Source organism: Centropristis striata, chromosome 22 (genome assembly GCF_030273125.1).
Source record: "Centropristis striata isolate RG_2023a ecotype Rhode Island chromosome 22, C.striata_1.0, whole genome shotgun sequence".
Taxonomy (NCBI): Eukaryota; Metazoa; Chordata; class Actinopteri; order Perciformes; family Serranidae; genus Centropristis; species Centropristis striata.
This window is the reverse complement of record NC_081538.1, coordinates 3,603,804-3,629,130: the sequence shown is the minus strand read 5'-3', so window position 1 is coordinate 3,629,130 and position 25,327 is coordinate 3,603,804. Positions and strand designations below refer to the sequence as shown.

The window sequence follows — 25,327 nt, the reverse complement described above, 5'->3', positions numbered from 1 at the left end:
GTCTCCAAGGTACAGACTTAATAGATAACCACACTTGAGTAACCAAAAGCGGATGATGTTGTAAGAAAGGCTCAGAAAGTATTTAATCGTGTTATAATAAGAATAATAGATTGGAGCGGAAGCTTAAAGAGCTTCCAAGAACTGAAAATAAATGCATCCTTCTGGTGAACAGGATGTCCAATTTCACATTCATTCTGTTAATAAATAAAACTAAAAAATACATAAATAAATGAATATAATTATATGTAAAACATAATGTGACTAACATTCTGTATTTGAGGGGAAAAAAAGGGCTGAAATAGACTTTAAAATTAAATTAAAATCAGTTTTGTTCACAGGAAAAAAGCAAAGATTGCATGAATGTATTAGGTATTATTAATTATATGTAAAACATAATAACTGCGACTAACATTCTGTATTTGAGGAAAAAAAAGGGCTGAAATAGACTTTAAAATTAAATTAAAATCAGTTTTGTTCACAGGAAAAAAGCAAAGATTTCATGAATGTATTAGGTATTATTAATTATATGTAAAACATAATAACTGCAACTAACATTCTGTATTTGAGAAGAAAAAAAAAGGGCTGAAAAAGACTTTAAAATTAAATTAAACCCAGTTTTGTTCACAGGAAAAAAGCAAAGATTGCATGAATGTATTAGGTCTATAACACTGAGACAAATAAATTCAGATTGCTCCATAATAACGGCTGGATCCATGTACTAGGCTGAATCCCTACAGCATATAATTTGCTCATAATTGATTTAATATCACTATATGTGGAATTTGTGAGTTCATCCATCTCCTCACAGCAGTAGAACATACTGTACTGTTCCACCTCTTTGCCACCATTAGACACCCACTACACCAACTCCGCCACAGGGGGGCAGTGTCATCCCATATTCTACGTCTGCAGGCAACAGAAGGTGAAGCTGAGCTGCATAGTCACATCATACCTGTCCCCACAGCAGAGAGCCGAAGCCTAGGAAAGTGCACCAGAGCCACTGGTCCAGGGTCAGAGCCACGCAGCTGAACGGCTTCCCACCGAACTGCACTATGACGAACTAGAGGGGGCAGGAGGAGAGGCGGCATTAATTAGAGAGCAAAAATTTCAGATTTAACATTTGCAGGTCGCAAAGTCTCTCGTATGATGAGTCACCAAGCACATTTGCAAAAAAAACATCAAAGTACGCCACATAAAGTCTCCGGTCTACTTTACCTGGATAATGAAGGTACCAAAGACAATACTACAGAAGATAAGGTTGTTGAAGATGCCTTCAAAGACATTCCTTTCACCGTGGATCTTGCGGGCATTGATCTCATTGAAAAGCTGCATCAGTACAAAGGTATTGAAGACAATGGTGTAGTGTTCAGAAGGAGGGGCGTGGAGGGGCGCGTTCCTGCCGCTGTCGATGTCGAACATTTTCTCTCCTGCAGGAACAGAGAGAATACGATAAAACAAACATCCAAAATAAGGCTCAATACTTCTCCTGAAACACGACACCCAGTATAGATTCTTACCAGCAAAGAGCAGAGTGAAGATGATGATGAGCTGGAACACTCCCTGACCCAAGATGTTCTTCATCATGGTGCGGGAGATGAGAGGCTTGTTGCGGCCATATGGCTTCCTCAGCAGCAGGGCTTCTGTAGGGGGCTCTGTGGCCAGGGCTAGTGAAGCAAAGGTGTCCATGATGAGGTTGACCCATAACATCTGCACCGCCTTCAGTGGAGAGTCCTGCAGGCAGAGAGAGGCACATCAAATTAGGTTGAAATGAGGGGGAAAGAGAGGAGGGATAAAAATAGCCCACCTATGCCTGTCACACTTACTGGAACATCTCAAATAACAGGGAAATTCAGAGCATCTTCTACAGAGACATTTCAACTGACGTGAACTAAATTGCATGTGGGAAACAAATTATGCTCCTGTCTGCAGCACAACTGAGTTGTTTGGCATTTGTACACACATGGAAATGGTAAAATATTTAGAGTTATGGTTACAGGAGGTCTGAGAAATATATTTAAAACGTATCAATGTATTGGCACAGAAAATGTTGCCTGAAAAAGACAGAAATCTAAAAAAAATATATGGTAACACTTTACAATAACCAACTAAATAATGTTTATAGATGGTTTATAAACCAATTATTAGCATTAACAAAGTGCTATACCTATTTAATCTTAAAAAAATGTCAATCAATTTCTTAAAGTTATATGAATCATTTCAAAAAGCATTAATATACTTAATATGGTGTTAAAAATGTTAAAATGAGTGCAACTAAAACTATTAATAAACTATAAATTATAATTTCATTGTTTGTAAATGGTAAAGTAACTATAAACTTACATTAATATACCATCTATTTGCCATTTATAAATTATGTAGTTAGTTAAACATTAATAAATTATGTATTTACAATTCTAAATGGCCTATATACGGTTTATAAATGATGATTAAACATTAACAAACTATCTGTTTACCATTTTTCAATGATGGTTATTGTAAAGTGTTACCAAATATATTTTAAAAAGGTGCTTATAATTTGTATTCTGTGAGAAATTAAAGGAACAATACAGCATAAAACAAAAAAACCCTGAAAATTGCCAGTCTGATGTTGCACAGTTCATGTTTCTAATTCTTTTTAAAATGATATCAGACCCTACGTTTTCCCCTCAGATTTCACTGCTTGATCTCCAGAGGGATATGGTGAACTGAAAACTTAATTGATATGGGATAAAGCTTCAGTTACTTCAGTCTGTTGAGTCAAAGTGTGAACTAGCGAACAAAATCTTTTACAGTTAAACTCCCCCACAGCCCACTGGCAAGTATGAAAGGAACGTTTCCTTAACAAATAAATTATACACTTTATCACAGCGAGAGACTGTAAAATCAGAAAGTTTTGTTTCTGGCAGTGCTTAAATGATTCATATGTGACAAGCACTGCTGTCAGGAAAAGTAACCAAATCTTAGCTTTGTGACGTGATGACCGCTTTATTCTACACTTGTCATTAACTTCTCATTATGCCAAAAATAAACCTTTTACAGCAGACCCTGTAAAAACCATTCAATTCTGTTCCCTCAGTGAAGCCATGAATGACTCAACTGACAAAATTTCAGTAAAGCTTTGACCTAACTGCAGGCTGTTTATTTAGAGCAGAGACGAGAGGACAAAAGGGTAAACACAGAGGTTGTAAAAATGTAAATATGTATAGCATATGGAGTTCCATTTTTCCCTCAATATTGAGTCAAACTTGTGGGTACTTGGGGAAACGTTTGTTTTTATATAGATTCCATTTTTTAAAGTCTATGTTTGTAGAATAAATTATAAAGAAATTCAACTTGCATTTTTACTTCGTTCATTACATAACAGTGTTACGCTGCACAAAAGGCATTTGAGTCATGACTGTGCTGTTTCAGTAGAGGTGCAGGAGGGTAAAATCACTGCGTTAGGCTGCAGCTCATGTTGACTACAAAAGAAAGAAATTAAAAAATCATTAAGGAATTTGACAGGTACTTATAACTTCTAATTCATGAGGGAGTTTAATGAATAGGCCTTAATGAGACAGCAAAAAAACAGAGCCAGTGAAAAGATGCACTGTGCATTTCTATATTCTCAAAATGATGCCAGACTCTGTGTTTCAGATCCCTTTCCTGGATCTGCACAAGAATATGCTGAACTGAAAACATCACACAAGACAGGATGCCAAAGCGACTCTCTGGGTGCTTACCTGTGTGATGCAGGCTCCTGTAAATGCTACGATGACTGCCACCACGTTGACAGTAAGCTGAAACTGGAGGAACTTGGAGATGCTGTCGTAGACGTTGCGTCCCCACATGACGGCCTTGACGATGCTGGAGAAATTGTCGTCGGTCAGGATGATGTCAGACGCCTCCTTGGCTACATCTGTGCCGGCGATACCCTGGAGACAAAACAGATTATTAAGAATCTGCATGCATCTGACGACAAAATACTAAGCAGCCTCATATATTTATCGTGCTATCAGTTATTGGAATAATTGCCCACTGAATATACGTGAACTGAATAGTAAAGTATCTTTTAATTATTACTTGAGAATGCACTATTTAAATTTGTGAGTAGTGAATTAACATATTTACTGTATGAAAGTGAGAATTAATGTAATAGATATGAATGTGATAACTTATTCGGAATGATTTGTGATGACGTATATAATAATGTCTACAATGTTTAATTGTTAAGTGATTTTTGTTTTGTCTTGTGGACCCCAGGAAGACTAGCTCATCCCACTTTTGGTGACAGCTAATGGGGATCTTTTTAATAATAAACAATATATCTACAACACAGTTAAACTTGCCACATCAGTAGCCATTTTTAAAAACAGATTAAAAACCTATCTTTTCTCTACAGCATTTGGTTGAATTGTGTGCATGTGTGGTTGTGGGAGTGGGTGCACATGTGTGAGTAAGTAAGTGTATATGTGGTGAATATGGAATAGCTTGTCTACCTGCACTCTTCAATTAATTTGTAATAGATTTTTGTTCGATTTTTCCGTGTTTTTTGTTGTTGTTGTTGTTTTTAACTGTAATTATGTGTATTGTGAAGCACATTGAGTCTGCCTTGTGCGTGAAATGCGCTCTATAAATAAAGTTGAATTGAATTGAATTGAATCACCAGTATTACTATAAATGAACCGTTGTGGCCAGAGCAGCATCCTTTATGACTAGACCTGCAGGAAACAGAAGGACAACTCACCATAGCGAAGCCAACATCAGCTTTCTTCAAGGCAGGACCGTCATTGGTTCCATCTCCTGTCACTGCTACTACTTGTCTTTGTTCTATCACTGTGCTGTCAATAATACCTGAAAAAGTGAATATATAAAGTTAAAACAAACTAGTGGAATCAAAGTATTTTACATACATGCATCTCATACCAGAGTAACAGAAGTACCTTTCACTAAGGTGTGTTTGTCTGTGGGGGAAGAGCGAGCCAGTACTCGTAGTTTGGGCCAGATCTTGTCAATGCGTTCTTGCTCAATCTAGAAACATGAGACAAAACCCTAATAGAATCCCAACAGAACATTTTCAACAGTCTCTGAGGTACAGTATTTTGCTGAGGCCCACCTCTCCTTTCTCATTGCGTATCCTTCGGTTGAACTCTTTGCCCTCGATGCAGATGAAGTCGTCTCCAGGCAGGAGGATGCCACACTTGGTGGCGATGGCTCGGGCGGTGTTGATGTTGTCCCCAGTCACCATGCGCACTGTGATACCAGCACGCTGGCATTTCCTGATGGCGTCTGGGACCTGAGGTGAAACACAAATGAATGAGGAAGTACATGCTTTGCATATCTATTCTGGTTTCAAAATTACAGTTCAGGTTCTGGTGATGTGGTGCAGCTTTTCTCTTATTTTCTAGGTGTCATTAAGGTTTAGAGTTACACATACAGTACAGGCCAAAAGTTTGGACACAAACCTTCTCATTCAATGCGTTTTTCTTTATTTCCATGACTATTTACATTGTAGATTCTCACTGAAGGCATCAAAACTATGAATGAACACATATGGAATTATGTACTAAACAAAAAAGTGTGAAATAACTGAAAACATGTCTTGTATTTTAGATTCCTCAAAGTAACCACCCTTTGCTTACTAGAATATAAGACATGTTTTCAGTTATTTCACACTTTTTTGTTAAGTACATAATTCCACATGTGTTCATTAATAGTTTTGATGAATCTACAATGTAAATAGTCATGAAAATAAAGGAAACGCATTGAATGAGAAGGTGTGTATCCAAACTTTTGGCCTGTACTGTAGATGTTACGCTGAAGTCTCACTGCTTCGATAAAGTTTAATCCTTGGTGGATGTATGCTACCTGTCAAGCACATAACAGCCACAATAAACGAGTGATTGAAGTAGAAAGTGGATTATCTAGCGAGCTAATAACCCAGTTCTATTACAAACATCCATTTAGCCGTCTCATTGTGGATCCACTCCCTGAAAAGCCTTAATAACATAACTCTTGTATTGGTTACTGCGCCAAAGTGGAGCCACTCCCATGTTCATAAATGGCTGATGCAGCATCCCGTCATTTGGTTTTCTTGCTTTACTCAGAAAGCCTGCGTGCTCGACAGTCCAGTGGAGCTAGCTGACCCATTAAGCTGCCGGTGTGCTTCTTAAGAAGTGCTTGCCGGATGCTCAAATAGCTTTATGACAGCTGGCTTTTCATGTGGCTCTTCAAATGAGGCACGTACACTATTGCCTTCCAACATGGCCACACAACACGTCTTACTGACTGACCCTTGAGCAGCACATGCTAACACAATACATGGAGCTGATAAAGTCAGTTCCAGCATGTCCAAGCAGTTTTTTTTCCACCATGGGATTTATCTTAAGGACTGAAGCTGAAAATCAGCAAAAAATCAATCAATTAACCAATAAATGAATATGCCATTAGGGGGTAAATGCAAAGGGGAATATTAATACAGATATAAATAAAAAAAGACAAACAATTCATTTAAAATGAAAAACATAAATTGAATAAATTATAATAATCATATAATATAATAACAATATTAATAATAATAATAAGGTAAAAAAAAAACAAATTAACATAACAAACTTAATAAATGGGAAAATGACATGGTAAAGTGTATGAAAAGGGAAAAATAAAACAAAGGTAAATAAACCAAAAGCAAATTGATACAGAAATATCAATTATGTCACATTTACTAAATTATTATCATCATTATCATTTATTTTGAATATTATTTTTGGTTTGATTAATGGCATATTCCTTTATTAATCAAGTCTTTATTAATTTATTTATTATTGATTTTGGCAGCTTCTGTTCTCTATGTTAAATATAGATATTAACATGCTTTCAGTGCTTTCATATGCAACTCAGTTTGTCTATGAAATTAAGTTCTCTCTACCGGTTTAAATTAAACAATGGTGACGACACCTCGCGCTGATGTGTGTCCTAAAACGTGCAGGTCACTAACCTCGGGTCTCACTGGGTCTTCAATGCCCACCACGCTGAGGCAAGTCAGTCCAGTGAGGATGTCGTTCTCGTTGTCCCAGTCAGGTTCCCCCTCAGAGACCGGGAAGTCTCTGTATGCAAGGCAGATGGTCCTCAGGCCCTCTGAAGCCATGGGCTCGATCACTTTCTTCGCCATGTCGTCTCTGTCCCGAGGGCGAAACACCTTGGACTCACCATTTGCTGTCAGGATTTTATAGCACCTGGGAGGTGAAACGGGATGATTAATATTACAATCTTACATTAATTTATAAGTGCGGAGAAAAGGGTAAAAAGAGAAAAGGGGTGTGGGAGGGCAAAATATCCAGATGAAGAAAGGCTTTAAAAGAGATATAACTGAGAATTATGGATGAAGGAGGAGATGGGTGCAGAATGGTAAGTGGTGAAAATAATTGAGATGAGATATGAGAAGGGTTAAGGGCAGAGGAGAAGACAAAGCATTTGAATAGTGAGCTGCTGTAGTAAGAAGTCACACTAAGCCCTCTGTGGGTTAAAAAGAAGCCTGCTTGGTTAAGAGGCTTACAGAGTTGTTACCGGCTCATTTTCTCAGCGCCTGTTTTTAAGTCGCAAAGTAAGGGGCTTGGGTGGGATGCACTTGAACTTCTTAGCTGCTTAAGCCATTACACATATCATTTACTGCAAAGTCTGGCCAGCTGGAACAAATAAAATTTAAAAAATCTACAGAATAACCTTTCATCGACTTCATACACATCAGTGCATGTCTCTTCTGTATTAAAATGACAAGAGAAGTATGTAGCAAACTATCTTTATTTAATTTACTAGTATTATCATTTGAGTTGATGTTGCTCTCGTCATCAATGTTATCACCCAATGATAAGGTTCTGTTTGCAGAAGAAAACATAGATGAAGGAAGGTTTACATGGGGCAGATAAACTCACTATTATTAAGGCTGTTATGATTTTCGAATTGTCATTATTATCTTTATTTTATTTTTTTCTGATTTTCAAGTTGCCTATCTATTAAGGTATAAGTATGTCTTTGTAAGAGTATTGTGATAGAGTTTAAATGCTTTTGCAAGGATGTGATTTTGATTTTATTTATATTATGTTGTTTACTTTTATTTTTTAAAACCATTTCTTTCTTTTTATGTTTTGATGAAAAGACTTGACATGTTTACAAGATGTAGAGCAACATGTATGTGCTGTTTTGTTTTTCTTCAAATAAAAAGTTTAATAACAAAAGTACAAGAGAAACAGATAGAAACCATAAAATACAATATATAAATCAAATATGAAAACTGTTTTCTTACTTTTTTAGGAGAATTTCTGAGGCCCCTTTGCTGAACATACGGTAGCTGCCATCAGCCATCTTCAACACAGTGCTCATAGACTTGCGGACTGAGTTGAAGGTGTAGACTTTGTACAGTTTCTCTTCAGGGATCTCGTTGCGTATGTTCTGGTAGTCCCGCTTCAGGTCATTTGAAAAGCCAAGCAAGGCACATTCGGTCTTGTTACCCACTTGCCGTGGCAGGCCCCCTTCTTTCTCTGGAGGCTGGAGGAAAAGGTGGAAAAACAAGCTAGGTTCATTCCCAAAAACCAAATACAAGACAAGTATGGAAGTAAATCTGTGTCATCGGAGTTTGAAATAAAAAAGACGTTGAATTTCTAGCACTGAATATTTATGCATTGAAATTATGTATCTGAATGTTTTTCAACGTTAAAAATTAAACCTAAAAAAATTTAACCGCAAAAAATTCAACCTCAAAAAATGTAACCGCAAAAAATGTAACCGCAAAAAATTCAACCTCAAAAAATTCAACTGCAACATCGTTGCAAAAATCAGGATCGTTGCTTGACGCACGATCCCGATCTTGAATCTGGAATCAATTGCTCCTCCTTGGGTTCCCGGATGTTGATGAAAAATTCAACCGCAAAAAATTCAACTGCAACATTAATTTGGTGGTTGAATTTTTTGCGGTTGAATTTTTTGAGGTTGAATTTTTTGAGGTTGAATTTTTTGCGGTTTAATTTTTTGCAGTTTAATTTTTTACGTTGAAAAACATTCAGATACATAATTTCAATACATAAATATTCAGTGCTAGAAATTCAACGTCTTTTTTATTTCAAACTCCGATGACACAGATTTACTTCCATAGACAAGCCATTAATAATGGTGCCCCGTAGTGTATTTGAGAGAAATGTTGCTTTTCTCCGGCCTACCATGATCTTAGTAGTGTAGGCGCAGTTGACAGCGATGCCCAGAATCAGCATGTCTAAAATAGAGGCGGGGATGTTCTCTGGTTCGGGGATCTTCTTGTAGTGCTTTTCAGCGATGTAGGCCTGCACCACAGTCATGCGGTTCATGGTGAGTGTACCGGTCTTGTCGGAGCAGATGGCGGTAGCATTGCCCATAGTCTCACAGGCATCCAAGTGACGTACCAGGTTGTTGTCTTTCATCATTTTCTGTAGAAGAGTAATTATACATCAAATGAATAAACAACTAAACTAAGTATGACAATGGAAAAAAACAAACATAAATTTATTTTTAAAAACTCTAGGCACAACATATACAAATTGTTATAGCTATTTTTTCTTTGTTTTTTCCAAGCATTCTGTATATCTCCTCTAAATGTCCCTTTTTATTTTATTTATTTATTTAGTATTATTATTATTTGTTTGGTTTTATGTGTATGTATATGTATGTATGTATATATATATATTTTTATTATTGTTTATTTGGCTACTGTTCACCCCTCCTGTTTTTCTTTGAGGGGGAGAGAGTTGTATTTTCTCATTATCATTACTATTTATTGTTTTTTGCTTATTTTATGTGAATGTAACTCTCTGGTTCGGGGGGCGGGGGGTTGTTCTAAAAGGGGGAAAAATGGGTGAATTGTACCTTTTCTGATTGAGTATGTATTATGTCCTGACAACCCAATAAAGATATATATGAAAAAAATATATATATACATTTTTAAGTTTAACCTTTCAACAAAGAACAGTGTGTAAAGGCTATAAGACTGAAAATAATAGTTCCTTGATTGAATAAAGCTTTCTGTTGGCCAACAACTTGAGCAGAGAGGATCATAGCTTGGCTTTAGGGTATCAGTAAGCCAAGTCTCCTTGTCTTAACAGCCTGGCCTGCTAGTTTTAATAGGCTAAAGTGTAAGCTGGTCAGCACTGGCCACAGCTCACTTGGCTTGAAGACTTTACCTTGACAGAGTATGCCAGGGAGATTGTTACAGCAAGTGGCAGGCCTTCGGGAACAGCCACCACCAGCACAGTGACGCCAATGATGAAGAATTTGACAAAGAACTGGATGTAAATGGGCGTGCAGTCCTTGACCCAGGGCAGATTCTGGATCCAGAAGGTGTCTACTACAAACAGCACCACCAGGATGATGACAGTGATGGCTGACATAACCAGTCCTGAGGGGGAGGAGAGAGAAAATCAAATGGGTGTCATTTACCAACATGTTAGTTTTAAGTGGAAATCCACTGATTGATCGATCGGTGAGTTTTCAGCTTGATTGGCCATGACCGGCCCATCAGTCACAGGTATTGTCAATAATTCTGTGCCGGTCAAATTTGCACACACTTGCTCATGAATCAGTGTGCTCTCACTAGATTCAGCAACTTTTCAGACCCTTTTAGTGACTTTATTTGACGAGTGACAAATTATTCAGACCAACAGGGAAAAAGGCAAAAAAAAAAGCTTGAATATATTATACTGTAATTCATTCCCATGCATGCTACTCAGAGTAATCACAGTGACCAGCTCCTCTGCCGACAGCTTGGGGCCTCTCACTCTGTGAGTAGGAGTGGGGCAGGCAGGAGGACGAGGCTCCACGCAGGAGTGGGAGGTAATTTAAATAGAATACACACACCTTTACTCTTGACTCTCGGAAATAGATATGGATTCATAAATAGTTTTGTTTAAATAACATTTTTTTTAGATTGATAATAGTTGGTATTGAATATTTTCTCTGATTCCTTACTTATTATTACTTTTAATTATTCTAGGCATATACAGATCTGTTGCAGCTGTACAAAACATGCTAGATAAAATGGGATATACTGCAGTTCATTTTCAGTTTGGTTTTAGTTGCACAACAAAAACAGCTCTCTCCAGTAACTTGAGTATGTTCTTATTTTGAGATTTGTTTGAGTGACAGCAAGAGTAGATCCTTTGACCTGATAAAGCTTTGGAGAAAATGTAGTTATTTAATATGTCAATGTTATATTATGTACATACAAACGAGTGTTACATTAAATAAAAGATTTTTTAAAAATGGTCGTTCTTAGAAAGAAAGAAAATTAGAATTGGCAGGTCAACCCTTTAAAAAAGCCAAGAATAAAAAACATTTCAAAACTTTAAAGCTATAGACAATAAAATGACTGAGAATGAATGGGACACAGGAGTAGAAGGACACTGCATTCAGCTGTGCCAGAAAAAAAAGAGAACTCACCTGCTTTGCCAATCTGTACAGCTAGTTTGGTCAGTTTGCCCTGGAGAACAGACTTCTCTTTCTTTGGCAGGTTGGCCTTCTTCTTCTCCTCTGCATCACCTCCCTCGTCACTGTTCAGCGGCTGCATTTCCATTGCAGCACCATCCTGTGCTTTAGCTGCGGCAAAGAACAAGAAAACAGTTGTAAAGTGAAACTGCCTGACAGTGTGCTCACTATCTTCATATTCAAACACATTCCAGGATTTATGGAAAGAGCAGCAAACCAGTCTAGCAGTTGTAACAAATCAGCAAAACTCAAAGAACACAGCAGAGCTGCAGTCTTCAATCAGGCACCGCATGAAGTCTTTTTAGATTTGCCTACATTTGCAAGACCTGAAGTAAAAACGCTGCTCTAGCACCAGTGAATGAATTAACTGTATGTGGTCAAACAAACAGACTTGTATTTAAGTCAGAAGCTTTATTACCTTTAATATTTGTATTAAATATAACCACACCACCCAATTATGTTTGTGTTCTGAGGAACTAGTAGATCAGGTCTAGACAATGTTTATCATCTGATTTAGCAAGTAACAAGCCACAGCAAGTTGCTTCAGATCAGCATGACAAAATACTGTATTAAGGAAATGGTGCAAGTATAACCCAATAGAGCACTATACTGTAAGATAACAAATTAAATGAAAAATGACTTCAGAGAGCAAGAGATGTCACATCACTCAAAATTTTAACATGCCTTTTTTTTGCTTCCCTTTTATCCATGGAACTTGGGAAATGTCACTGTAATTATGTTTGCAGTGATCTGCCTGCACAGTAATTAGCTGGAAGATTTGGAAGAGTAATTACCATACTCCCACCCAGAGATTTAAAGAACAGGTTAACTAGCTAGTAGCACTGGGATGTGTCCGAGGAATCACTTCCTCCTTCGACAGCAGCCGTGGCAGCCGTTGCCAGTTAAATTCTCATAAATCTCTTTCATCTCTTCCTCAGCATCCCTCTGGACCCCCTCCCCTCCCTTTGCGTGCAGAACTGACAGGAATCCCAAACCCACGTCTAACCAGGTAACCTTGGAAACGCAAAGCCTCTAATGGCAAAGGAGGGAAGAGAGGCAGCCGGCGGGCCAGCAGGGGCTGGTCTCCGTCGTGTCACTCACCACGATAAAATCATTAGCTCTGCTGGGCACTGGCGCTACCGCTACCGCTGCTGCTGCTGCTGCTGCTGCTGCAGGACAGCCGACACTTTCCCATCTCTCTCATTTTTGCTGATATAATTTCTATTTTAGTGTGTATTTTCTGCACTCCTGCTTATTACAAGCATAGAAAGATCACGTCCAATTAAAATGCTAAAAGCTGTTTACTACAGCGTGCACAGTAGCATGAATGTGTGTAGCATGAAGACGAGGGACATTGACGCTGGGCTACTGCAGCTGCTGTGGACTGTGGCTTGTTCTGCTCTTACATGGCCTGTGTAATCTCAGTCTAAAGGATTACTGTTGATTCCTGGCAGGCAGAGGGAATCTGTGCACCAGGGACTAGCGCCAGGGTTGTGGTCACAGACCCAAGCACAACTGATCATAGTGTCCCAGCAGGATGACAAGCCTGGCTAGCTGGCTGAGTAACCAGCTAAACAGCCTCATTATCATTGTTGTCAGTCTGAAATTGCGCAAGTCTTACAGTTTGACTGTGAATAGTTCAGATTGGGACATCAATGGAAATCAAATTGTGGGGCCCTGAGGGAGAGTCGGAGAGAGAGATGGGTGGGAAAGCAGATGTTCTGGCCCCAGAATTGTTGCATGGCTTTAATCTCCTCATCACTAATCGCTATAACTGGATTCAGTAGCACCTGCTGCTCAAAGCGCAATGTGCCAGGGAAGGACGAGAAAAGAGGAGATAGAGACAGAAGGGAGGGCCAGACAGTACAATGGGAGGGCAAGAACAGCCCGTACCAAGGATGAACTGAGGGGGCAAAATATGCAGCTCCTCAATAAAAACACTGGTGCCAATTATTAACAAATTGAGGCTTTAACCTACATGTAGTGCTGTTAAGCACGTAGAGAGACATTGATCAAGCTAAAGGCTAAACCATACAGGTAGGTGCTTAGCTGTAAGGCAGTTATATATGGTTGTGTGTGTGTGTGTGTGTGTGTGTGTGTGTGTGTGTGTGGGCAAGCAAGCAACCCACCTTTCTTACGATTTTCCACAGATCCGTCCTGCTTCTTGTCTGTGGGAAAATACACAGTGGGGTCAGCAGTCGTAAGTGTAAAACAAGAATAATAAAACAATTAAACAGAAAGAGCTGTTGTACCACAGAGAGAAAGTGCTGTGCATATTTAGCACCACAGAGGTGAGGAGGGAGAGAGATGATGTTCATTTCAATAAGAATACTTTATAGTATTTAAACGTGAGGCGCTTTAAATTCAGATGGCTTTTGATTAGCTGGCCGTGTTTCCATCACTCTGACACTATATTGTTTGTCATCTACTTCAGTCAAAACTATATAGTTATAGCAATCATTATAGTTATTGTTCTGGACAGAATGCAATGTGTGTGGACAGCCATTAACAGAATAGGTAGCATATTAACAATTATAGGACCTTGTAGCCCCTAATGAGATGGGCTGTTCCAACATCAAGCGGGTTGTGACAGGCAGGTTAAGTTTTTTGCCCCACATTGCTGGTGGTGGCCTTTTGCCAGAATTGCCAGATAGCATAAGATATTCCTTTATTAGTCCCACAACGGGGAAATTTCCAGTGTTACAGCAGCAAAAAGTATAGAGCAAAAATAGAAAGAAGCATCAGTAAAATAACTATAAATAGAAAAAAGCAATATTAACAAGAAATGTAAAAGTATTAACACTTAAAAAATTAAGAAATATAAAATTAGGAACAATATATACAAGATACATATAGATCGCCAGTTTTAGCCTGCATACAACTCAAATTAACTGCACCTGCCTGCACAGACTCAACTCTTTCTGCTTTTAATATTTATAAAAAAGGTCTCAATGGAAGATGATGGAACCTTTGTGCAAGATGCAAAACAGGTGGTAGAAAAAGGGAAATGTCCATGCAAACAACAAAGGAAATAGGTAGTGGGGATACTAACTTTTTCTCTGCTTCTTCTTCTCCTCCTTTTCCTTTTTCTTTTCCTCTTCGTCCTCGTCATCATCCTCGTTGCTCCCGAGTAAAGTGAAGATAATTCCAGTTTGAGAGTTGACACCCACAGCAGTGACCAGCATTTTCCCTGAGCCTTCCATTACATGGGTGCCTTTGAAAAGAGGAAAATAAAATGTCAGTCAATAAGGGTAGGGAAGGAAACAGTATGTACAGTTTCTGACTACGTGATTCGTGCCATGTTTCCAGATAACATTTTTCTCTTGATACTTGGCAGTAGCTTTAGCCCTGACCATATATATACATCTCTAACTTATTTGTTGTTTTGACTTTTTTTTTTTTTGCTCAGACTAAATGTTGAGCAAGATTCCTTTGCTTACTGAGAAGGTGGTTTAGGCAGGCTTTCAAGTGGTGTGTTCAGCCACACACGAGAAGGAGAAAATAAATGCAGGTTTTCAAATGGAGGAAATAAATACAAAAGGAATGATGCGCTTGCAAGTAAAAACAGAAAGAAACGGTCACTGATGCAAATATCCTCCAAACCTTTAATCAACAGCCTTTAATCAAAAGCCAATTGTCAGACTGGGTGAATTAATGGGACTCTGAGAGGCTACAACAGGGTTTCTCCAGAGATCTGAGTCTCTCCATCCCTCTCAGAACCCAGAAAAATCTTATCGATTTATGCAGAAAAAAAAGCAAATAACAGAAGAGAAAACAAGCTTAAGTCAGAATAAAAGATGACTGAAAAACAGAGCGAGAGACTGAAAAGAACAAAGCGTTTGAAAGTTCTGTTAATTAGAGGATGCTTTCCTTTCATTTGGGAGAGTGATGGCAGAAGGGATACAGCCTGTGCTAAGGGAAATCAAAAAGCAGTGGTGGTGGTGGAGCCGTGTGTACACACACATGCACACACACAGAGAACACTGCTCTCTCTTGGAGGTGCGCCAGTACAGAGCCAGATGAACTAAACAAAAAAGTGTTTCTCTAAAATCCCCGCACACTTCTTCTGTGAAACTGAAAACAAAGCCATCTGACAGAACAAACACATTTTGAGGAGGTTTTGTGCACATGGACTCTCTGCACAGTAAAAACTGAACCTATTACAGTTTTACATCTGGGGAGTTTTGGATGGTGGCTAATTGATTACACTGAGCAGCAGGGTAGGGACACCAATTCACTCTCTATTCTAATCCAGTTTGTCGCCAAAGCAGTGCAAATTAACATCACAACATAGAAAATGCGCATAGAGACCTTTCTCTAAAAGCATAAGCAAATTATCATCACAACAAGAGTTATGCACTAGGCTGAATACTAAGGAATTCTGGGGGGTTAATTCATTTCAATCTGCAGCTGCAAAGGCTCATTTGTGAATAATCAGAACCTAACTAAAAAAATGAATTAGTGTTTTTCCCTGTTCTTAGCTGATTAAAGTAAAATCTTTGAGCAGAGAATTGTTGTAATCAAGACAAGGGATGGGGTGACGTACAATTTTAACTCAAACACTCACAATATGTTGGCTGTGCTAATTATAAATTACCGGAATAATGGGGAATATCCTTTTCATTACATTTTAAATAAGGAAGACCTAAGGATTCATGATTTGTTTTTAAATAAATAAGTTTACTAAAAAAAGATGTGTCCTGTCTGTGACGCAATACAAATATTTATTTCTTTCTTAACTTTCTTTCTTCTTCTTTTAAAAGCAGACTAAAAACATATCTGTTTTCATTAGCTTTTAATTAGATTCTTAATTTCCTCTTTATATAAATTGTATACCCTTTTAATTGTAATACATTTGCATCAGACATGTTTGTTTATTTTAATGTTTTATATCTGTAATAACCTACTTAATGTTATCTTCTACTCTATGCTTTTAGATTTGTATTTTTGTTTCTTTTGTCATGTATGATATTTGCCTATTTTATTTTGTTTGTTTTGTTTTTCATTTATCGAAGCACTTGTCGTAAATGTGCTATATAAATAAACTTGACAATATGCAAGGTAAAGTGATTCCAGCGCCATTTTAAGCATATTTAGATGGTTATCGGGATAATTTTGAGAATCATGATTTTGGCCAGGATAATAACAGGATTACATTTTTATATCATCCCGTGCCTATTTAATGTATATATAAATGTGCTGTCAAATGGCCTCCCTGGTGTAAGAAGCCTTTAGACAGCAGATCAAATGTGAATTTAAAATCAAGGCACTTCATGAACATTATTGTTTTAATTTTTAGAAGCCATTTTAAAGTAAGATTAGGGTCAGTTTCCCCATTAACCTTCTTGTGCATATGACCAAATTTTAAAAAAAAGAACTGCATTTTGATGTGATGAAATTTAACAAGGGTTATCTTTCATTTAATTTTAATAAAGACTGGAGTCACATAATGTCATACTTTGAAGATGATGTGTGTTGTATTATTTAAATTAACTCCGCTCATTCAGTTTTGCAGATGTCAAAAAGAATGATCAATCATTTTTTAATAGCGTGTTCAGCTGTCAGGCAGAATAACAGTCAAAAATCACAATTTTTCATTGTCTTCGGGTAATAACCAGCAAAGAGAGAACTTTGGAAAAAGAAAATTGAGGCTTCATATTACCTGATAACAGCATTGGATCTTTTTCATGTGTTTTCTTGACGTGGTCCGACTCCCCTGTGAGTGAGCTCTCATCGATCTTCAGATCGTTGCCTTGGATGAGGACGCCGTCAGCAGGCAAAAGGTCACCTGAAACACACGGAGGAAAAACACGCCTTTAATTTGGAGGAACAATGGTGTACAGCAAATTACAACTGTGCAACCATTTTTTCAATAAATCTTGGATTACATGCTATATATCCTAAGCATTCTCTATATTCTATCCATCAAAACATTTTTCATTCATTTAACCTCCTGAGAGCCAAGCTTTTGTTTGGTACGTATTGTTAGTTTCTCCTAGATATTTTGGATTTGTAGAACCTGATAAATACAAAAACTAAGCATCGTCTTTGAACAGGAATTAGTTTTTGAAAAAAAAAAATTGGGTTCATTTTACTGTATAATGCAATTAATTCACCAGTGAATAAAACTTTTTATTTCCTTACATTTACACCCTCTCATTTGAAGAATGATAGTAAAAGTCTTTTTGTTTTCAAATGAATACGTCCTGATTAGCAGAGTTGGAACTTGTCACTAATGCTAAAAATAGTCAAACTTGCACAGAACATCAAACTACAAACATTATTAAGCACAAATACACAAGTTTTAGCTTTTGTACCTAGTCCACTTTTGTCTGGGTAAAAGCTGTTAATTGACTTTACCAAGATGCTGCCATCTGATTTTTACACTGATTGATGTATTGTTCTTATTCTAGAGTGCATAGTTATAGTTAAGCAGAATGAAATATAAGGTCCAGAAACCCTAAAATGAAATGTCCACATATGAGGACGCAGGGTCACAGGAGGTTAAAAGATTTCAATAAGATAGCTGACAATCTCCTCTTACCATATTTTACTTGTGCAATGTCGCCGACCACGATCTCAGCCACAGGAATTTGGATAACTTGTCCTCCGCGGACAACAGTAAATTTCTGCTCCTGCTCGATGCGGCTCTGGAGGCCCCTAAACTGCTTCTCTTTACTCCAGTCGTTGAATGCCGTCACCAGCACCACACACATAACTGACAGAAGAATGGCGGCGCCCTCGATCCAGCCCGCTTCAGACTCGGTTTCATCCTCCACGCCGCCAGCTGCCCTTCCACAGTCTGCAGAGGGACGGGGGCCAAATCTTAATACAAGTTCACTAACAACTCTCACATAAATCATCACAGCTTAACACTTCATCCTATCACTCAGGCACAATGAAATGCACAAACTGAGACAAATAAATGCAGTGTAAAACACTAAGAAAAGGGTGAATTTAATCAGATTTTTACCACAAAATAAATTAACAGATAAATGAGGCAGGGACAAGTGAATGACATTTGTTTTTTGCATAAAACATGTCGAACAGGTCTAAACTATTCAAATAAAACCAAAGACAATACTAAAAAGAAAAGGAAATTGGAATGAAGTGTTGTTGCTTACTTTCTCTATCGGCATCTGGAGGTTTATAAAAAGAAAGGCCTAGTGAAACTATCGCTGCCACTTCTAGGATAATCAGTGTGACATCCTGTAGTGCCTCCCACACTAACTGTAAGAAAGTTTTGGGCTTTTTGGGCGGTATTAAATTTTGACCAAACACTGTTTTCCGCTTCTCGATGTCTGTAGGCTGTCCACTTAGACCTGTGGAGGAAAAACATAAAGGAAAAAAACATTTGTAAGATTTTCATTTCAAATCTCTCTTGAACATTAATTTTTTGGACGATAAACATTAAATATTCACATCAAAGAGAAAGGCTTAATTAATGTAATTAAAGCACAGATGGATGCATTACTGCCTATCACAGACATATCCCTCAGCACCTTTGTGTAGTCATTTGGGGGTAAAATGCATAATCCAATTTAAATTCAGTTCAAAAGTTCACCACATTGGCCATATCCATGATCTGTGATTTTATTCCCCTCTAAAAAAAACACTTGAATTTGAAAAAATCTCATATTGCTTCTACAGTCATGGAAAAAAAATATTAAACAGGCCTTGTTTTCTCCTTGCTTGCCTTACATTTTTTTGGACAAATATAATGATAACAAAAATAGCTCATAAGAGTTTAATTTAAGAGCTGATATCTAGCCATTTTCCATGGTTTTCTTGATAATATTTTGGTTATTATAAAAAAACCCATGGAAAATGGCTAGTTATCAGCTCTTAAATTAAACTCTAATGAGCTATGTTTGTTGTTATCATTATATTTGTCCAAACAAATGTACCTTTAGTTGTACCAGGCATTAAATGAACAAGAAATTGAAGAAAACAATGGTCTAATATTTTTCCCCATGACTAATTACTGTAGACATTTAGTTTATAGGAGCAGAGCTTGTCTCAAAATAACAAAGCTATTTCACTGGGCCTCCAAAAACATTATCTCTAAAAAGGAATCAGGCTTTCTGACAGAACTGTGGAGGTGACAATGGCGCACAACAATAGCACACATTCTGTGGCCATTTCACCTCTTTCAGGCTGCGAAAGAATGTGAGAACAGAGGTCAAATCTAATCCCGTAAACTGGCTTTTTAAAATACAATGAGCGGCCGAGTAGAGAGGTTGAATCGGCTTTAGACTCACAGGTGCTTATGTACACTACTGTCCTGCGATAGAGTCATCTCCCTGACACATCACACGTCTGGTTGGCCTGAGACCCATTCATCCATGTGCACAGAGAGCATTCTGCAGCCACCCATTCAAATGCCTCCACATTCAAGGCACAGTCATATATTCAAAAGGGCCCTCGCACATTTGATGATGCATGACAGTTTTTTGGTTCTATTCATGCCGATGGACTGTGTGTGTGTGGGTGGCTGTGTAGACTGGATGAGGCTGTGTGTGTGTGTGTGGGGCAGAGAGAAGGTGGAGCAGAATTGGGGGCCAGGGAAGAGTGACTGTGTGAAACTGCTACTGACAGGCAAACGGGGCTGGGTGGGGGTTGTGGGTGAGAGTGCAAGGGACTGAGACTAATAAAGAGAGGAGCTACTGGCGGCTGAAGGGAAGCTGCACGCGAAATGTCAGTGTTTTAATAGGGAAAGGGATCAGCAGGGTCAACGTATGGACAGATAGACTAAAGGACAGGCACAGACAAACACACAGAGTAGAGGTACAATGCAAATCACCATGCTACATTTATATCATGGTTCTATGCAGTGACAACAGCCCAGGGAGCTCATTGTTCTCCTAAGAATGACACTATTCTCCATCAGAAATGCTGTCAAAATATACTGATGATAGATTAGTGATGGTGGAGACTGGAGGAGAGGAGATAAACAGAGTCATTTGTCATTTTTCAAGCAAGAATTTATCTGGTTCCAGCGTCTCAAATGTAGAGATTGGCTGGGTTTTCTTTATCACATATGATTGTAAACTAAATATCTTCTTAAGTGTTGGTTGAAAAAAACAATCAACATGAATACGTTTCCTTGGGCAACTGGAAATACTAAAAGGCATTTTTCATTATTTTCTAATTTGTTAAACACAAAAACAATTAAATGAGAAAATAATCTGAAGACCACCAGCTGGTGGGTTTGAAAGGCATGTTTTCTTAAAAAACAAAAAAAAGAAAAAAAAATCTAAATTATTGCCAGAAATTCAAATTTCCGACAGTCCGTAAATGGATCAGGAAAAATAGGCAAATTTAAGCTTAATATACTGTTATTTCATTAAAATCACTCTATACTACGCGTCATTTTATATCTCACCAAAAATAAAGTGTTTGCAATAATCACATTTTTGCAATAGAACATTAAATTCTGCACTCTTCAGCACAACAGGGAAGCCATGAATGACTCTTCAGAGACTAACAATCATGTGAGTAAAACTGAATGAAACAACGACTGAAGTGCAGGCTGTTTACACGGAGCAAACAGGACATAAGAGGTGGTAAAAATGTAAATAGTTCAATATGTATAGCATGTGGAGTCCCCTTTTCCCTGATAAAACGGCAAAGGGAATAGATTTCACTAGGCAAAGTGAGAAAGGACTAAACTATCTAAATACTGTCTCACTGTCCTGATTATTCTGTCTTCCTGTTTATTATTCTTGACAATGATCTTTAGGTATTTCTCTGATTTCCATGCTATAACCCATTCATGAAACTTGATGCTTCCATCAAGTTTCATGATGCTTTGAATGTCTATTGTCGCCATTAAATTAGCAAAATAACCCGAAAGACAACAAAAAAAACTGATAAAATGAAACAATTTATGATAAATACAATTGTCTAATCACCAAACACCATCACATCATTCAATTGTTGATTTAAAATTCAAATTTTACCTTTATGAATGAAGCTTAGAATTTAACAGACTGGCACATTTGTTTGTATAAAGTTAAATTGAAACTTAGGCTCTCTGTTTCATCTTCATTTCTACCGATTGCTCATGTTAAACAAGTTGTGGTCTACTTCTTTAAAGAAGTTAATAATTCTTTATTAGGTCTAGTAGTTACATTAATTAACATTATAAGCAAACACTAAGGCATACTTTTCTAAAAGGGGGATAAGAGGAATGGCAATGACTCATCAGCACAGCACATTAAACGGCTATGGGGTTTATCCTGCATAACTGCCTGTTGCTGCTCCCTGGCTGTCTCTCACCGTCTGCTTTGATTCTCTGCGCCTCTAATGAAAACATGCTGACAGCTAATACCCCATTCAATTTTACACCACATTTTGCTTTTGCTTTAGAGCAATAAACACAAGTGACAGAGGACGATCAACACGTCATTCCTCCTTTGGATACACAAACAGAAAATAGGTTGGCCTTGGCCCCTCGCATCATTTTAGCACCCAGAGTGTGTCTCAAGTCAAGCGGCTAATCATTAACCATTTAATTTGGACGCTTGTCCCCAGCTGACCCCTCGTACTGTCCAAGTACTGTCATTTCAGCCAGCAGCGAGGGGTCAAGGTAAGCCTTCACTCTCAGCCTGTCACAATTCAATCAAATAGGGTCACTATTTCTCTTTTACTGCCTTCACATAACTGTGTTTATGCAGACATGTGTCTGCATAAACTGTCCAGTACAATGTGACAGCCTTCTCTGGACAAACTAGTCCAAAGCAATCTTACTTCCAAGAGAATAATTTAAAAGGGACAGTTTACCCCAAACCAAAACTACATATTTCCCCCTAACTGTACTGCAATTTGTCAATCTAGATCATGGGTCTCAAACTTGCGGCCCGCGGGCCAATTGCGGCCCTTGTGATGATATTTTTTGGCCCCCACGTTGATATGCAAGTTTAATGTGAATTTTATATGGATGGCACTTTACTATGTTGTGTGTGGAAGGTCCCTTTTATTACTTTTTTGGTAATTTTGTGTCTTTTTTTTGGGTAATTTTGTGTCTTTTTTTTGGGGTAATTTTGTGTCTTTTTTTAATGATTTTGTGTCTTATTTGGTAATTCTGTGTCTTTTTTAAATAATTTTGTGTCTTTTTTAAATCATTTTGTGTCGTTTTAAATCATTTTGTATTTTTTTTTAATTTTGTGTCTTTTTTGGTCATTTTGTGTCTTTTTTTGTATTTTGTGTCTTTTTTGGTCATTTTGTGTCTTTTCTTTTGTAATTTTGTGTCTTTTTTTGGTCATTTTGATACTGCCTCCAGCGGCCCCCGGGTAATTTGAGTTTGAGACCCCTGATCTAGATAGTTTTGGTGTGAGATGCAGTGTCGAAGCAGACCTTGTTACGAGCAGGAACTCATCAACTCACAAAGCATCATGGGACTTGCCAACGTTGTAGCTCAGCCGAGGCAGACGCCATTAATATTTGAATCCCATACTGTTACAAGTATGAGCCTCTGTTCTACGTGTAGATGTCTGCTTCCATCTGCGTGGTAACACAGCTCGATAGAAAGAAAATAGTTCCTACTAACAACATTATTATCTTGAGTAAGCATGTCATCATATCTGGAAGGACACATTGCTATTGAGTTCTTCAAATTCATTTTTTGAGCACCACAGGCCATCCAAGTTCCATTATATTCGAGAGAAAGCAGACATCTTTTTTATGAGATCTTCAACACTCTGCGACTCACACAAATACAATCTAGTTTGATAAATAGCACTATAGGTAAGGAGAAAATATGTATTTATGCTTTTGGAGTAAACACTCCTGCCAAGATTCATGCACATAACAACCCACTTTGCATGAACAAAAAAGCAGCAAAAATGGGTATCATCCACATTGTTTTCTATGCGTGGTAAACTTCACTAGAAATGGATTGAGGTCAGAACAAATAGATAGGAACTCAAGGTAACAAGAACTGCAAGTATGACGAGTTTTCCTTCTCCTACATGCATTCCAGCTCTGAGTGTGTCATGCCATTTATCTAAAGCTTACATAAAAACAAATGCTCAGTTTGCCTTTCAGTTTACGAAAGAGCCTTCTTCAAGGAGATGAACTTGCAAAACAGGTGAGTTGAATCAGATAAATTGTTAGTTTACTTAAGATTTTGTTCATGTGTGAATTGTCAGTATATAGAGAGTAAAAGAGACCAAGGGTTTAACATTTCTAAAGGAGTTAACTCCAAATCTACATATGTTAATATGGTATTATCCTTATCAGAGTCATGTAAAAAGGAATTGAAAGATTAAATGTACAGACCAGCTTATCAGGGTTTAACCAAAGGTGAAAAATATTTCCTTTCTCAAGTGGAACAAGAGGAAATAAAGTCCACACGAATACTGAAAGTATATAGTCTGGTCACTTAAATGAGTTACATTTTTGACTTTTCCTGCCATTTTGAAACATTACTTAGTTTAGTCTAGAAAATACTAAAATCATAATTAAGGCCCCTTTTCTCCCTTCCATTAGCTATCTTTCTAGTAATTACTTCCCAAAGTTACTTTCCTATTCATGAGTGATCAGGGCATTTTGGGTGTTGCTGCACATAAGCAGATTCTGTGCTAATGAGCACGGCTTTGCTCAACAAATGGAACAATAGTGTTGCACCCTCATTAATGTAGCATGATCATTTCACTTCCAAAAATAGTGTTAAATTGATATTTTCATGCAATTTCCACAGACATTTTGGTAATATACTTTTGTGCAACTAATATCACCCTACTTAGGAATTCTGGGAAAACTGCTGAATGAGATAATACTAAACCTAGACTATGAGTTATGACCAAATATCTACACGTTTTCAGTGTTGTGTACTTCGCAGCGGTAGTTTCTAAAACCTAAGACACCCATTTCCACCGGTAATAACCAAATCGCGGGAAAAACAAGAAACCAATTCTGCTCACAAATCACAGCTTTCAAACTAAAGATTACAAGTAGATCAGCATACCACCTCAGCTCCACTCACTGGCTAAAGCCTATCTAACACACCATTTTAAATTCAGACATCAATCAAGCTGTGCCGGCCCTCTTGAATTGCAAAGCGTAAACTATCATTTAACAGTCTGAACCTTCCCACATTGAATGAGGGGGCGTGGCATCCGGAATGATAAATCCACAGAGGCTGCCCGCTTTTGTGAATTGCAGTCCAATTGTGCAAGCCTCTCAAGCCCACAGTCGATTGGATCAATAGGCTGGAACCCAAATATTTGACTACACTAAAATAGCAATCAACAGGAAATAACTGTGAAAGGGAAAAATAGGGGAACGCTGTCAATAATATTGATGCGAAGTGGCCTTGCCCATTTGATAAGTCTCATTATATGGAGGAAACAGAGAATCCAATCTGGACAAAATAAATGCTGCTGTCAGTAGGGCTTGCTGAAAATATTGATACTATGGTCTGATTTCATTTTCTTTTCCAGTATTACAGATGAAAATGGCAGACACCTCATGTTGTGTTCACACATTTAGGATTACATACAAAGTCAATAATGCAAGAAGACGTTAAGTCCTGAATAATGTGGTGAAACTCACCAAGCTGAGTGCACCTCTGGATGATTTTATTAATCCAGACATGACAGTGTTTGCTTTTCAGACATATCTGGGACTTGCACAACAGGAACAAAGCAGCATTAGTGCTTATTTCAGCAATGGTTGATAGTGGCAGTGGCACATTATATTTGCCTCGCACCATTCCACCTCTTTTAAGAATTTTTCTTTAGAGGGTGCCAGTGGTCCCTTCATGCTTTTATGCACACAACTAGTTTGGATGCCCACGAGAAAAGCATCCCCGAGCCTTAACACTAACATCTGGGTACAC

At 37.8% G+C, this 25,327-nt stretch overlaps 1 protein-coding gene across 3 annotated transcripts in view; it reads right to left on the bottom strand.

Moving 5' to 3' along the window:
• The window catches only part of atp2b1a (ATPase plasma membrane Ca2+ transporting 1a), a 50,153-nt gene that overhangs the window by 8,500 nt on the left and 16,326 nt on the right, over window positions 1-25,327 (bottom strand). For all 3 annotated transcript variants that reach the window (XM_059325433.1, XM_059325431.1, XM_059325432.1), the window contains exons 3-19: window positions 18,609-18,806; window positions 18,029-18,286; window positions 17,147-17,272; window positions 14,537-14,698; window positions 13,614-13,652; window positions 11,440-11,595; window positions 10,185-10,399; window positions 9,192-9,434; window positions 8,282-8,523; window positions 6,977-7,214; window positions 5,096-5,275; window positions 4,923-5,010; window positions 4,727-4,833; window positions 3,723-3,914; window positions 1,518-1,731; window positions 1,216-1,427; window positions 953-1,060 (exon numbers count right to left, since the gene is read on the bottom strand). In XM_059325433.1, the coding sequence (XP_059181416.1) occupies window positions 953-1,060; window positions 1,216-1,427; window positions 1,518-1,731; window positions 3,723-3,914; window positions 4,727-4,833; window positions 4,923-5,010; window positions 5,096-5,275; window positions 6,977-7,214; window positions 8,282-8,523; window positions 9,192-9,434; window positions 10,185-10,399; window positions 11,440-11,595; window positions 13,614-13,652; window positions 14,537-14,698; window positions 17,147-17,272; window positions 18,029-18,286; window positions 18,609-18,806 (2,978 nt within the window). The remainder of the gene's footprint in view (window positions 1-952; window positions 1,061-1,215; window positions 1,428-1,517; window positions 1,732-3,722; window positions 3,915-4,726; window positions 4,834-4,922; window positions 5,011-5,095; window positions 5,276-6,976; window positions 7,215-8,281; window positions 8,524-9,191; window positions 9,435-10,184; window positions 10,400-11,439; window positions 11,596-13,613; window positions 13,653-14,536; window positions 14,699-17,146; window positions 17,273-18,028; window positions 18,287-18,608; window positions 18,807-25,327) is intronic.